Raw genomic sequence first — 16976 nt, forward strand, 5'->3', positions numbered from 1 at the left:
TACATAAATTATATTTATATTTTATTATTTTTATATGATAAATCAAAATATATTTATTCAATATATAATAAAAGGATTAATAATTTTCCACTTTATGGAAATTATATAAAAAAAATAGTAATGATTTATTATATTATATAAATATATATGAAGATGAAAAAAAAAAAAATTTATAATTTATTAATACATTATCTTTGTTAATATACTAAACATTCATATATTGTGAGTTTTAAAATGTATGTTTTTTATTATTTGTTTAATTTATATGAATTATATGTTTAAAGTGAAATATTTGAATATATATTATAACGATGATATTTTTCATATTTTATATAATAATCAATATATATTTTTATTAATTAGTTTATTTGGTGAATGTAATAATATGTGAGTTATGTTTTTAAGTATATATATATGTTTTACTATATAATAAATGTCTATAAAATACCTTAATGAATATATAAATGAATTATAATGATATATATTATGTGTAGAAATTATAAGGTTTAAATGTGAGGCTGATTTAATTTATTATAGTTTCCTATGACAACCTTTATTTTATTATTAATTAAATAAATGTAAATAAAAAATGACAATATTAATAATAAAAATTATTGATTTAATGGTTATAAATCATATAGTTTAATATAGTATTGTTGGTAAAGGAAATAAAGTGAAGATATGTCAAAAGGTGGAAGGAAATGTCAAAATAAAACATATATAATATGATTCAATATATTACTAAAATATTGATATACAGTATTGTAATATATGTTTATCTAAATTATAACAAAGTAATAATTTTAAAATAATAATAAAATGATTAATATTCATTATGAACAATTTTATGATTGCCATAATCTAACACATACATATATTTTTTTATTTTTTAGAAATCCTTTTCCATATGCATCTCTAGGAAAAATATAAATAATAACACAAAATTCCTAGCACATGCTAGAATTTTGGCTAGCCTCGATACTGAACCGTTGTTATCTCCAAACAATTGTAATAAAATAAAGAATTATAATAAAATAATTAAGAAAACTAATCAAAATGGGCAAACTATTGTACAAAGAATTGCAAAAACACCAAACAATGGCTATAATAATAAATATATAAAAGAGAAGATGACGAAAGAAGGGGTAGTAAAATATGTGCATATACAACCCGATCTCGTTAAGTCAAATATAAAAGATGTTTTGGAAATTAAGTTACATGAATACCAAGATAAAAAATATGTATTAAAAGAACCTAAAATTAGCACAAGGCATAAAAACAGTAAACCGGTGATAGATTCAATAAAAAAACAATCTCAAATTTCCCTAAGCAATAGATATACAAAAGATAATAAGTTTGTGTTATATAATGATTATAACTTAACCAAGTTAATTTCACAGCATTTATTAAATTTAAAAAACAATAATGTGTTAAAAAATGAATCCATCGAAGAAATTAAGTCATATATTATAAAAAATAAAAACAAATTAAATGAGTATGTGGATTTAGAAAAATTAGATATCTTAAAAGTGATATTAAATAATACCCAATTTAATAAAGTTAGTCCAGATGAAATTAATATAATGTTATATTATGCATTATCTGAACACCCTAGACCCCATAGAAACCTTCCATATTATCATGATATTATTTCAAAAGACAGAAATAAATTAAATCAAGCTAATATAAGAAAAGAAACAACATTGAAACAAAATAAAGTAGGAAAAAACAAAATACTACTACAACCAAATACGAGAAGACAAAAATTACCACATGGCATTTTAGTGGATACAAATAATATAACGAATAAAATTTTGGTAGACAGAACAAATTTACCACATAATATTTTGGTGAATAAAAATAATTTAATGAATACAAATTTGGTAGAAAAAAAAAATTCGACACAAAAAAATGCAGTGAGAAAAAATATCAACGATAATAATTATACTACAATAAAAGATAATTTAGAGAACAAAAAAGAGTTGTCTTCAAATTATGATTTGATAAAAAAACAAAATATTGCAAAAATAAAAGATGAATCGAATAAAGTGCATAATCCTATAGAAAAATATGCGAACACGGAAAATCAAATATCACATGAATATAACAATTCCATAAGCACAGGTAATAAACAATATGAATTAAAAGCGGTAAATAAAGTAAGAGACGTATACGGGAATATAGCAAATGATGCATCAACAAAACAAGAAAAGATGATCAAAATATATATGGAAGATGAAAAGGGAGAGCAACAAGAATCAATAAAAAAAGAAAGGATGATCAAAATATATATGGAAGATGAAAAGGGAAAGCAACAGCGATCAACAACAAAAGAAAGGGTGGCCAGAATAAATATGGAAGATAAAAAGGGAAAACAACAAGAATCAACAACAAAAGAAAGGGTGACCAGAATAAATATGGAAGATAAAAATGGAATGGAACAAAAACCCAAAAAAAAAGAAATAGTTATCGAAATATTTATGGAAGATAAAAAGGGAGAACAACAAGAATCAAAAAAAAAGGAAAAAGTGACCAAAATATATATGGAAGATAAAAATGGAAAGGAACAAAAATCAAAAAAAAAGGAAAAGGTTATTGAAATATTTATGGAAAATAAAAAGGGAGAACAACAAGAATCAAAAAAAAAGGAAAAAGTGACCGAAATGTATATGGAAGATAAAAATGGAATGGAACAAAAACCAAAAAAAAAGGAAAAAGTGACCGAAATATATATGGAAGATAAAAATGGAAAGGAACAAAAATCAAAAAAAAAGGAAAAGGTTATTGAAATATTTATGGAAAATAAAAAGGGAGAACAACAAGAATCAAAAAAAAAGGAAAAAGTGACCGAAATGTATATGGAAGATAAAAATGGAATGGAACAAAAACCAAAAAAAAAAGAAATATTTATCGAAATATATATGGAAAATAAAAAGGGAGAACAAGAATCAAAAAAAAAGGAAAAAGTGACCGAAATGTATATGGAAGATAAAAATGGAATGGAACAAAAACCAAAAAAAAAAGAAATATTTATCGAAATATATATGGAAAATAAAAAGGGAAAGGAACAAGAATCAAAAAAAAAGGAAAAGGTTATTGAAATATTTATGGAAAATAAAAAAAAACATTTATTCCAATCAAATATTATTGATAAAAAAGACATAATTATGCCACAACGTGAAAATGTAAAAGTCTTAGACTTATCCCCGATAAATAAAAAAAAGACAAATAATAATAAAAATTCGGATGAAAACGATTTTATAGATTTATTTGATAATGATGATGAAGAAAGTTTATTAACTCAAGTAAAAGATAATAACAAAATAGATGTATCTATTGTGGACGAAATATATGCAGAAACTGAAAGACTTTTATTTGAACAAATCATTGGGAAAAAAAAGGTGAAAGGAAAATATTATAAAGTAAAAAAATATTTAAAAATATTTGGTTTGTATGTACTACCCATAATAGCAGCAACTGTTTCGATTTCATTATTGGGACTACAAATATCGACTGTTATGGCAACTGATATTTTCAGTGGATCTCTTATAACAGCTGGAAAAACAACAATAGTTGAAGGAGGGCAATGTTTAGCAAATGCTGCAACTGATGTTATGGAAGGACTTGCAACTGAGGTATTTCCGGCTATATCGTTTAGTGATTTTAGCTTTAGTGGCTTATTTGATTCTTTTATTACCACTCTTGAAAATACTGCAATAGTTGGTATGAAAACCGTCAGTAATACTACATCCTGTGTATCTGATAGTATGATACCTAAAACGATTAGTGCTGCTACAACATATGGAGTTTCAGTTGCATTTTCTCAAATATTGTATCCGATGGGAATTGCAATAAATATTGCAATTATTATATATATAATCACAAAGATAATAGTGAAATTAGATGATATGGGTAAGTTCAACAAACTCCATAAATATAGAAAAAAGGTTATAAATAAATTAAAAAAAAAAATTAATACAAAGAAAAAGAGAAAAAAAAAACAATAATTTATATTAAACCATCTAATTATAAATAATAAAAATTAATATTTATAAAAATATAATTTCATATTGACAATACATTATATGCATATTATATGTAATAATATATTTGTTTTTATTGAATTAATTTTTTTTTGTTTTTGTGTTGTTATCAGCCTTTTCATTATACCATTTAATAAATGTGCTAATGTATGTATTATATTTTTTTATTTATATGGTAATATTCTTCACTATATAATTCATTATATTGAAGAATTATTTGATATTTGACAATTATGATTAAATTATAAAATATATATTGTTTTATAATTATTTCTGTCATTTAATAAATGCATTATTACATAAAACATACATATTTATATATTTTGAACGTTTTAAAATAATATTTTTTATGTTTATAAGTTTATAATAAACTTTTATATAATTACAGATTAATATTTGTATAATATTTCTTATTATTTTAATTAAAGTGAGTATTTTTCTTGTCTACAAATAATTAGAAATAAATATTCTTAATATATAAATACATGAAAAATTCATTTATATTTTTATAAAAATAAGTAATTTTAGAAAGAAAGGAAAAATGTTTATAACTTGTTATGGATAGTATTGTGTATTACGCGGATTTTATATTTTACCTGTTAATATAGATTTGTTTCAAAGTGAAAAATGGATATTGCATATTATAATTATGTGTTAATTAGACAGCAAACAAGAATTGGCGTGTGAATTTTCTACAGTGTCTTATATGTATATGGATAATTCATACTATTTTATTCATAGTTATAATAATTTTGTATAATATATATTAAAATATTTGTCGTATCACAATATTATTCAATATATATTATGTATTCATTAAAAACATTATCAACACATTTTATTTGGTAAACTTAAAATAAATAATAATTATAAATTATTAATTCGCATATATAAATTTTGCTTTCAAATATCATCTATTCCTTCAGTTTCCTTAAAAAAATTAGTTATTATGATAATATCATTTAAAGAAGCATTAATATTTTGTTAAAATGGTTTAAGGGAAGTGTTATTGATTATTAGCATATCAACAAATCAATTTTTTGTAAATGATTTTTATGAATCAAATGGGGGTTTTGCAGATCAGAATAATGATAACAATTATAATGATGATAAGCAATTTTTTAAAAACGCTATAGATTCGCAGATAAAAAACTGTACATACATTAATGCATTACTCAAATTAAAAGGTTTAATTGTAAAATGAAAATTTAACTCAAGATATTTAAGGAAGATTAACAGAAATTATAAAAAAAGAAATAATAAAAAAGAAGACGAGATGTAAATACAACAAATATCGTATATTACACCAAATATATTGGGTAGATATTCTCCTGTATCCGATTATGAAATTTTTAAACCATTTGGAAATGATGTAAATAACTTTGATATTAATTATTATAAAATTGAGAGTGAACATAATGAAATTATTACAAATGATAATTATAAGAATATAGAATATGATGGTTGATATAAAAAATAATTACTAGATGTATCAAAATATTCAGTATTAATCATATGATTATTTTTTTCGTCTTTATTTTGAGTAAGATCGTTCTCCCCCGTTTTATATTATAGTTAATTTATTATGGTATCCAAAGTTAAGAAAGCTTGGAAAAAATATAAATTCGTTAAAATAAATAATGAATTTAGATTATCTCAATTTATTATTCTTTAAAATTTTATTTGTTTAAATAATTAATAGTTATTTTTAAAATTAATAATTGTCCCCAACATTACATAAATATAATGATTTATGACATCAACATTACAGTTTTTTTACATTTTATTAATATTTAGCATTTCATTAATATTTAGCATTTCATTAATATTTAGCATTTTTTAATATTTAGCATTTTATTTGCATGTCTTATTATATATATATATCCTTTTTAAGTAATAATATTTCAATATATTAAATACATAAGTGATTTATCTTTTTAGTACATTTTCTACGAAATTTATTATACCGTATCCTGATACATATGCAACTATTTATTTAATATAAATTTGTCTTGATTTATTTATTCATTCACTTTTTACCATTTTTAACTATATTCAATTATATTTATAGTCTTTTAAAACATTTAATTTTAAATATATTTATTAATAATATATAAAATATATACAACGTCTTATGTAGGTTTGCCCCTAGGTTCTGAATTGTAGGTTATAATTTGGTGTTATCGATTCGATGTGTTTGAATTTTTGAATTGGAATTATATTATGTTTTAATTTTTTATAATTTGATAATATTTATGTAGTATTTAAATTAATTAAAATATATTACTGATTATTCATTAAAGGAAAAAATATATGTATCATAACTCATGGTTTTCTAAATTCTACATTAACCTTAAATATGAAAAACACAAAAATTATGACAATTATTAATTCGAAAGATATTTATAAAATATTTTTCATAAATGATATGCAAATAATTTTATTGTCAATATAAATTAAATAAGGTTAAAATATAATATCGATATTTTAGTGTTAAATATTGTCTAACCATATATGTGAATTCGTAACATGTTATAGCATAAGTCTTTATTGCATAAGAAATGGTAATGGTGATTCAGGGTTATATACCACAATACATTTATGTTTAGCCTATTTAATGAATAACTTTATTTAACAAAGGTTTTTATTAATATTTCATATATTTTTTAAGTCTAATATTACAGTTTACCACAACCAAACAGTATTAATAGCAAAATGTAATAAATAAATTACTATTTCTATACCATTTATATTTATGTTGTATTTTATGTAATTTTTCTATTAATGCATAAAAAATATTTTTTTATTGTTATATAGTTTTAGATAGTTTATTATAATATTACATATATATGTGCATAAAATATATTGGTATTATATGTTTTAAATAACAACATAAAAAATTATTACATATAATGTAACATTTGTATGGAACATTCTAATCATCTCATTAACTTCATTACTATAAATGGTATTACGATCAAATATCACTTACATAAAAAAATATATATCACGGTACTACTTACAATAAACAATAAATCACGGTTTATTATTACTATAAAGGACACGAGTAACTCAACTAAATGCATTACACACACAATATGTTTTTTAATATTAATAATATGAAATTATTTTTAAAATAAAAAAATATTTTTTATGCTAATAAATGGGGAAATCGGAAAGCAAAAAGCTGTTTTAATGTAATATCGGAATTAAATCGTTCTAAAGCAAAAATGCGAATATATATATGTTCTGGAATTGCAATATCAAATATTGGCGCTTTTTAATAAATCCAATAAATTATTACATATATATATGGCATATGCTAATTAAAATAAAATGTTATAAAAAAGGAAGATTTATAACATAAATATATTTAAATCCCTCGAACTATTACCACCTTATTGGTTTGTTTAATTCTATTAGTTAATCTTTACATCGTGTGGGATATACTTGAAATTTTGGTCTACTGTCATATTATGATATAAAAACAGATAATAACCATCAGAAATTAGAATTAGTGTGATGCTGGTGGATAAGCTCTTGAATTACCACTAGATAGTGTTGGTTTTGTATTTATTTCTGGTACTGGTTTTGTATTTATTTCTGGTACTGGTTTTGTATTTATTTCTAGTGTTGGTTTTGTATTAGTTTCTGGTGCTGATTTTGTATTAGTTTCTGGTGCTGATTTTGTATTAGTTTCTGGTGCGGGTGGTGTATTTTTATTATCTGATCCTGAGTTTGAACGTGGAGTGATTAAGGGTGTCTTTCCATCTGATTCTAATATTTCTTTTTTATCATCTTGTTTCTTTTGAAAGTGCATTACACCAAATGTAGTAGCAATTGCTAATGCTAATGTTGCAGCTATTGTAGATATAAGTGCAACCTTTTTATTTTTAATTTTTTTAATAAATGCATTATCAGCACTTTTTGTTACTTTTTTTGTATTTGCGGGTTTAGCTTCAACATAATTGTTAGATCCTGGGGTTAACACTTTTATGGCCAATAAAAAGGCAACAAAATATAATGCTTTTGCTAATTTCATTTTTGCACATGTAAAAAAATTATAATATTAATAATAGAAAAAATAAAAATATATAATAAATATATAAAGTGGATTAATGTAATATAAAAGTTTATTACAATAATAAAATAAAATAAATAATATTTATTAATATTTAATATTTTTAGTATTTAAAAATATTTTTTTAAAGAGTAAAAAAAATTATGGTATTTATACTATATATTTTTTTTTTATTACATACTTAAAATTTAATATTTTTTTTGTGAATCTGTGTATAAAAATATATACCTTTAATATAACATTTGTTAGTTTTATTAGTTTTTTATTTTTGTTTTCTTAATTTTTTAATATTTTATTATATTGACTGAATTTAATTACGTATTCTTTGGATTACATGCTAAATAATATATAGTGCGTTATTAATTGCTAAATTTTATAGGTCTTTTATAATAACAATTTTTATCGGGTCAATTTTATACTATTTTAAAGCTAATAAATACTAAAATTATAATAGTAAATATTGGGTATTTTTTTGATAACATTATAAATATTTTAAGATAGAAATAATTTAGAAAAATAATGATATAAAAAAAACATGATAATATATAGTGATGATTAAATATTCATAAAATTATTAGACCGTTTCATGCATTAAATAAAAAAATATAAATTTAATAAGGCACTTTTTTAAAATATTACATTCAGACTTATTAAAAAATTAATTTGTAGCTATCTAAATGTTATATATGTACTATAATTACATAATATTAAACATTTTGTAAATATTCCGTTATCATTTCTTTTGAAAACATTTAATTCATAATTATTTTTCATGGAATTTATAGTGATAATAAAGGATTAATATAATAACATAATATTATTATAATGATATAGTGTGTGTAATATATTAAACAAATAAGATAAACTAAATGAATTATTAATAGTAAAAGTGTGTGATTCTTTTTAAATAATACTAATTAGTATTATCATTTGTATGTATATATTATTGTATGCTTAATAGTTTTATAAGATTAATATGGGGAACTATTTTATAATAATATGTAAAAATACGTTAATACTACGTAAATAATATAAAAAAAAATACTATTAAACGAACAAATAAGTAAATATGTACACAATTAATATATAAATAAATACAATACTTTTATAAAATTGTCATCATTACTAGATTAAATAAATATGAATGCATTATAAGTTATGTAGATGTTTGTAATTTGGGATTTATTATTCAGGGTTTTTTGTTCGAGTATGTACCCTGATTTTGTTTTGGCTAATTTTTTAGTATTAATAATTTGATTGTATGTGCAATATTATTATATGCATATATAATAAAATAATGGTCGAGCTTGATTCTTATAAATTGTATTAAAATAATTATAAAGACCGTTTTTTTTTTTTTACAAATTAATTTAACATCAATAAATATTTATCACTTACACCAAAAATATAAAAGCTGGTGGTAATATAATTATTATTTTCACTGCGCACGCATAATTTTTTTTTATTTTTATAAATATGGTATTATATAAGTTTTCACATTAAATAATGAATATTTGAAAATAGCGAATAATTGGTTGTAATTTATTAGACACCAAAAATATTTTTAACGATATATTGTTTTGCATACACATTATTTGGTTTGCAAAAAACTATAATGTTGATTGCTGTGGAACGAAAAAACAATGAGAATATATACTTATTTGCATTTTTTATATTTTGTATGAAAATATAACACAAATGAATGTTCTTTATGTTATCATTGTTGGTTATTCTGATAATAGTGTTAAAATAAGATAGAGTTGGGATAATATAGATGTATATATTGTTGTATTTTTTGTTTACTTTTATACTATGTTGTTTTCCGCGTATTTGTATGAATTCCTATATTTTTATCTTTTTTAAGGAAACAATTATGGAATTATTAAAATTTTAAATAGTCCTAAAGTGTCTTGAATCTTTTTAATAATCGAATTTAATAACAAATTTAATGTTTTGATAAGAAGGTTTTTTAAGTTTTAGAAAATAAACTTTTAAAGCTATTAAAAATAAGAAACGAAATGATTATTTTTTATTATGGGATTTATTTTATAGGAAATGCTTCGTCGTTTCATGTTTTTTTTACGTGTCTTTCCGATTTAAACATAATATAAAAAACAATATGTATAGAAAAGGAAATATAAACTTAAAAAAAATGAAAAAGTATATATATTTGTTATGACGCTTACACATTTTTAAACGTGTTATATACTAATATGATTGATGCATAAACAAGTTTATATATTTCATGGGTAGATAACTGCGACATTGTTTTTTTTTAATTATTCTTTTGTATTGTGTTACATGCATTATTTATACGATAATAAAAAGAGGAATAACTTGAAATAGATGAAAATTCTAAAATATAACATTAGTATGCGAACTTATAAACTTATTAAAATATAAAGAATATTTTTGTATATGTATTTTATATAATAACCAGGATTAAGTACCCCATTAAAAACATAAAAAATGTTACTACTGAGGATATGATAAAATTTTGTTATACATACTTTTTTTCTTAATTTAATTTTTGGGTGCTTATTCGAAGAGGGTGTTCAAAGGTATATTATAGTGTCTATTTATGATGGGATTCCAACATTTAATTAAATTATCCAAGGCAAATGCAAAGGGCACAAATATAATATCGATGGATGTTATGTGATATACGATTCCTTTTACAAATGACAAATGTGCTATTGTACACCCCCCGTTAATATTGGAATTACCATTTTAACGAGCAAAACAATAGTTGAAATTGGTTTATTAAATAAGCTTCTCATCTTTTATGATTTATATATATTTAGGGAACTTGTTATAATAGTTTTATCATAAAAATTGTCTATTATTTTAAATAAAAAGGATATACTAAAAATTTGTTTTTTTTTGTATGAAATTTTTTTTATTTTTCTCAGGGATTAAAAGACAACCGTTATTTTCATTGTTACATAGGTTGGTGCAATAGTGTAATACAGTAAGTATTTTCTATAAATTATTGGAAGTAAATAATTATTTAACTCTGAATCCTCATAATATTTTAATATACCAAATAAATTTTAGAATCATTAAAACCTTATAATTCTCTAATGATTTTTTTTAGTACTTTTATCTTTTTCTAATTGAATAACTATAGGGCCACCAAAATTAAATCCTTGTACTTTTTGAATTAGGTTTTTGAGATGAATACCATATTTAATAGTACTTATTTTTTCTTTTAGATCATGTGTGTATTCATCTTTTTGTGGGCATTTAGAATTTGAATTTTTGAATATAAATTTGAGGCTTTACTAGAGACGCTGAAAATGTGACTTTTATTCAGTTTGCATGGTTCGTTTGATATGATATTAACTTGATTCGATATTGTTATTATGTTACTTAACACTCTTGTAACTTTAAGTGAGAATGAAATGATAAGCTGGGTATCCACATTACATGAGGTTTTCAAATATTAGACTGGAAATTAAAAAGTTGGTAATAACATTCTATGGAAAAGAGTGCAAACATAATTGAATGTATACAAAATATAGCTTCACATATTTTTTGAACAAAAACATGATACTCATTTATAAATATTTATATGGTACTTTAATGGAAAAGTACACAATCCATATTAATAATGTAAATATAAAAAGGTTGTATAATGGAAACAAATTATTTATTTTTACTACTATATTAAATCTTAATATTATAAATTATGTTAGTAAAGAGATACTATTGTTTATATTCTGGATAATGGCCAATAAACAATTAGTTTGATTTTGTTTTTATTTTTTTTTTGCTCATTATTATTATTTTATGTGAATAATTTTTGAATTTTTTAAGTAATGTAATTCTCCACATATGGAAATATTTATTATATATGGATTTGTGTTTAAATATGACCTAAATGAGAAAAATAAAATTAGGCATTTTTTAACTAACTTGGAAGTAAAAATTCTTAATGTATTGAATGAACTAATGAATAAATAACAAAAATTATGTTATTTTAAAAAAAAAATAGATAAAATATTTAAAAACGATGTTATAGATAACAAATGATACAACATTTGTATAGTTCTACAATGATGTTGTTTGTATTAATTTTTTTAAAGTGTAGAAATTATTTTTTTATATACTTAATACTAACATTTGTTAAAATATTAACATAAAATGGGGATATTTACAAACAATTCTTTGAATATTTTTTAAAATGAAATATTGTGAGGTATTGAAAATGAACAAATTTTAAAAAACAATTATAGATACATATAAATTATTTAGATTTAAACATTAACATATCGAAAAGATAGCAAACATTAATAATAAATAAAATGTTCATGAATTAAGCATATATCAATGTATCTCATATAGTTCATATATTTCATGTATTCTTATGTAATTATAAAGGATAGTGGCACTGATCATCGAAATAGATACATCGAATTATTTATACTAGAAATATTTAGGAAATTTTATAGTTATATAATGTTATAAAAAAGTGTTTTATTATATTAATTGAGCATTGAAAATAATAATAATTATTATAGCTAGGAAAAAGTGTCGTATAATAAAATAGGTGTTTGTATATGCTTGCATAAATAATATTATAGTAAAATTATTATATTAATTTTTAATGTTTTTACAGGATATCATTAATATTAAAACGCCAAACTATTATTATGTTTGAGTAGTATCGTATATTTATAATATTTATATTAGACGTTAAATGTTACTATGTTTTAATTTTATTGGGGGGTTAAATATGCAATAAGCATTTGTATTAAAACACCATATTATCATTTAAAACTATTGAAGGCATATATAAATAATTGTATTATTTGGGTATATACTTTTTGTATTTAAGTTAAATATTGGGGTCGATTTCAGGTTAATATTATTAATATAATAATGTTTTATATGCGTAAAACATTTTTATGATATTTTTAAATTTTCATTTAAACACTTTAAGATGTTATTATAAACGAAATTCTATTATGACATATTGTTGTATATGTTTATCATTATTATAATAATTTGATTTTATTTATATAAATTATTTTGTTAAATTTAGACAAATCTATTCAAAAGGTTTTATTTTCCTTAATTTTATATAGTTTTGTTTTACACGTTATATTTTCCAATGATTTAATTACTTAATACTCTTGTTCTGGTTATTTTATATAAGATTGACAAAGGAATATTTTTTGTAGAGAAATTAGATTTCTAATAGTATACGAGATAAATAAAATTAGTGCATTACATATAGTTATAAAGAAAAAAATATGTTATAAAAAGTTATTTATTTACATTTGCAGTGCCAAGTAAAATGAATCTTTTCTCCTTTAATTATAGCTACATCTCGCAACTTATTGTTATTACTATTATTATTAATTTATTAATTTATTATTTTACTATTCTAATTATGATTTCTATTATTTGATACATTTGTCCGTTTTAATTAATTTATTTTAATTATATAAACAACATTATACTAATTATACATTTATTAAAAATTCTTTATCCAAGTTATTATAATTATATAAGTTATAGCAAAATATTATTATAGTTTTTGAGATTATAAATTATATTGGTATATTTTATTATATTTTCTTAGATATAATTAGTTTAATAAATACATCATAAAATAAATTTCGAATATTAATATACCTATGGTATTATTATTTGAGAGATAGATAAATAAATATAACTATATTTTTCTTTTATTTAATTATTTAAAATATTATAATATAATATTAAAAAATGAATTTAATATTTTTGGTTAAACTTATTATATATGTCCTTATAATATGTTGTGAATATTACCAAAATGAGGTAAGAATAAATATGATACTTAAGCTGATTCTATTATTATGATGCATTATATTATTATTCTAATATATATTTGATTTATGTGTATATTTTTTAGGTGAATAAGAGCGAGAATATATTTAAAAAACACAATGAGGTAATTACACTGCCATCAAGAATTAATAGATTATTAGCAGAATCTAAAGCAGGACCAAGTACGAATCCTCTAAGTTTACGTTGTCGAAAAGAAAACGAATTCGATACTGAATCACAAAAAGAAAAATTGGAAGAATATATAAAAGAAAATATTAATAATAATAATATGATTGATGACGACGATGATGATGATGACGATGACGATGATGATGATAACGATGATGAGATAGAATCGGAGAACGAAGGATATTCTTCGAATTATCGAACATACAGTAAACGAGATTACTTAACAAGTGATTATATACCAAAGTCCGGATTATTTAAGTATATTAATAAAAAAAAAATAAAAAAATATATAACCAATACTCATATGGCATTAGGATCTCTTGGTATTTCAGTTTTTACGATTGGTTTTCCAGTTAAATTCGCAATTTCAAGAGACATGGGTGATGCTGGTGCTGCTGCTGGTTGGGTTTTAAGCTCAGTTGGATGGGGATATTTCGGAAAACTATTGTATAACGTGTTTTTTAAGACCAGAAAGGTAAATATTTAATATCATTTTAAGGGAGTTTTAAAATTAGTATATACAATGAAATTTAAAAAATACATGGATTGAAAGCTTTAAAATATTAATATTACAGAAGAAATATTATAAATAGTGATAAATAAATTTAATACACAGAATTATATTCAATTGTAAATATTCGTACTTTTTATATAGCTCGATGCATAAATTGTATATTTAAAAATTTGTTCACGTTTTGACAATAACAGCTTTAAAATGATAATAAAAAATAGTATTTGTATATATTCCCCAGAAATATGTACTATGTAAGAAACATATTTATAATATGTGCTTTCCCTTAAAAATGCTTATTAACTGCATATTTTTCATATATTGATATATTTAATGCATTTACATATAATACGAAATTTTTCATAAAAATTGAACTTTTCTTTGGATTCAATTTGTTCGAATTTGATATTGGTTTGTCTTTGCATATTTATTAATGTTATTACATGCCATTAGATCGTTTTATTTGGAAATTATGAATCTATTATATATAAAAGACGAGAATAATTTGATTAGTCATTTAAAACAAGTTCGTATATATATTCCATGGTGGTCATAAATAGTGACTCCGTTCAATTTTGATATTATCCATATGTGTCCTTTACATTTTTAATAATACATCTTTATTCTGTATCATTAAGAAAATAAATAAGTTAATAGGAATAATTAAAGATTAATTTTTATGCGATATTTTAACGAAAAACAATCCTTTTGTTTTATATTTTACATATAATAATGTTATTTAAGATGTTTATTTAGTGTCTGATTATTGGTTTACTTATCATGGTTCTAAGAATAGCAATAATTACCATATAATCAAGTAATTTAAAAACCACATTTGTTTATAAAATCATTTCAAATTAAAAAAAATATTTTAGATGTAAAAAATGATCCGAAAATATCCTGTGAGATGCATCTACATGTAATTTCTTTCTATATATATTCAGTAAAATTATATAAAAATAAATGGCATTTCCTAAATTTTTTTGTAAATATACGTTTATATGCATTTTAATAGTAGACCAATAATATGTTATTAGCAGTTTCAATATTATACACTTTTATACGAGATAAATTAGTTATATATAAATTTGACACTATAAAATAATGAATAGATAAAGAAAAATTTATAGACTAATTCATATTAAATATCTCATCGTTCTATGTTAGTACGTATTATATGGTTCATTACTTAATGAAACGTGTATTTTAATCAAAATTGTCATTTAATATATAAAGTTATAAAATAATATTTTATTTATTAAGGTTATTTTTAATAAACAAATTTAATGTGTATGTATTGAAATCTATAACTGTAAAAAAGATAAGATAAAAATTAACTATGTATGATAAATAGGACATATATATCAAAATTTGTATTTTAAAAGGACATCGCTATCTTACATTTATTCATCAAATGGGAAAATTTATAACTTATCACACATAATATGCTGTTACATCTTAAAATATGTTTCTTATTATTTACAAGTTAAATAATAAATCCTAAAAGAAAAGGAAATAATGTTTAATATATATTAATTACTGTTCTAATACTATTTGTATTCGGATTATTTAAACTTGTTAGTTGATAATATAAGTTATGTGATATGTTATGTTTTAAAACATCAAGAGAATGCACAAAATGTCTGTGAAATTCCCTAATAACATATATTTGTAAATTGAAATACATAGGAATAAAAATAAAGTTATTGAACCCATTAAAATGTTTTTTTAATTTATCTATATCATTAAAAATTACATGAAAGTTATATATGATATATTGAGAAGAGCAATAATGCAACATATTTGAAAATATTATTATTTGAACAAAAACAACGCTATATGGTGTTATAAACAAATATATAAATGGATATACTATAGTACAAATTAACTATTTATATGTGTTTATAACAATTTTGGCAATACTATACTTCTTAATTTTTTATATGTTTGCAGTAAAACTAGTTTTAGGATCCTATTTATTAGAACAAAATATATAAATTAATTTTTGTTCTATGCTCAAACATAAGTATAAGAAGATATATTTTATAATAATTACAAAATTAATTGAATTTTTATAATGGATGTATACCAACAATTATTAATAATAGTATTATTGTTGATTAATTAGATTATATCTGTATATGTATGATCAACCATGTATTATATAAACCTTAATTTACGGAAATTTAGTTAATTGTTAAAAACAGAAATATAATATTTCTTTAGTAATAACACTTTATTATCTCATATTATTTTAAATTAATATTAAGAATAATATCTTTAATTACATATAATTTCTATATAGAGAACTAAAGTATTTGATCCCCATATTTGG

The 16976-nt window shown here is 21.0% G+C and overlaps 3 protein-coding genes across 3 annotated transcripts; 2 read left to right on the forward strand and 1 right to left on the reverse strand.

Annotated features, from left to right (window-relative positions):
• Positions 1–725: 725 nt before the first annotated feature.
• Positions 726–4007, forward strand: PY17X_0526100 (Plasmodium exported protein, unknown function; the record flags this gene model as incomplete). Its single annotated transcript, XM_022955281.1, has 2 exons — positions 726–794; positions 894–4007. 2 exons carry the CDS (start codon positions 726–728, stop codon positions 4005–4007), a joined length of 3183 nt encoding a protein of 1060 aa, XP_022811724.1.
• Positions 4008–7557: 3550 nt separating this feature from the next.
• Positions 7558–8085, reverse strand: PY17X_0526200 (early transcribed membrane protein; the record flags this gene model as incomplete). The annotated part of the gene is made up of 1 exon (XM_720054.2): positions 7558–8085. The coding sequence occupies one exon, from the start codon at positions 8083–8085 to the stop codon at positions 7558–7560; it is 528 nt and encodes a 175-aa protein (XP_725147.1).
• A 5775-nt stretch (positions 8086–13860) lies between these two features.
• On the forward strand, positions 13861–14617 carry PY17X_0526300 (Plasmodium exported protein, unknown function; the record flags this gene model as incomplete). The annotated part of the gene is made up of 2 exons (XM_723462.1): positions 13861–13932; positions 14027–14617. 2 exons carry the CDS (start codon positions 13861–13863, stop codon positions 14615–14617), a joined length of 663 nt encoding a protein of 220 aa, XP_728555.1.
• Positions 14618–16976: the final 2359 nt, after the last annotated feature.

This window comes from Plasmodium yoelii (genome assembly GCF_900002385.2).
Source record: "Plasmodium yoelii strain 17X genome assembly, chromosome: 5".
In the NCBI taxonomy this organism is placed as follows: domain Eukaryota; phylum Apicomplexa; class Aconoidasida; order Haemosporida; family Plasmodiidae; genus Plasmodium; species Plasmodium yoelii.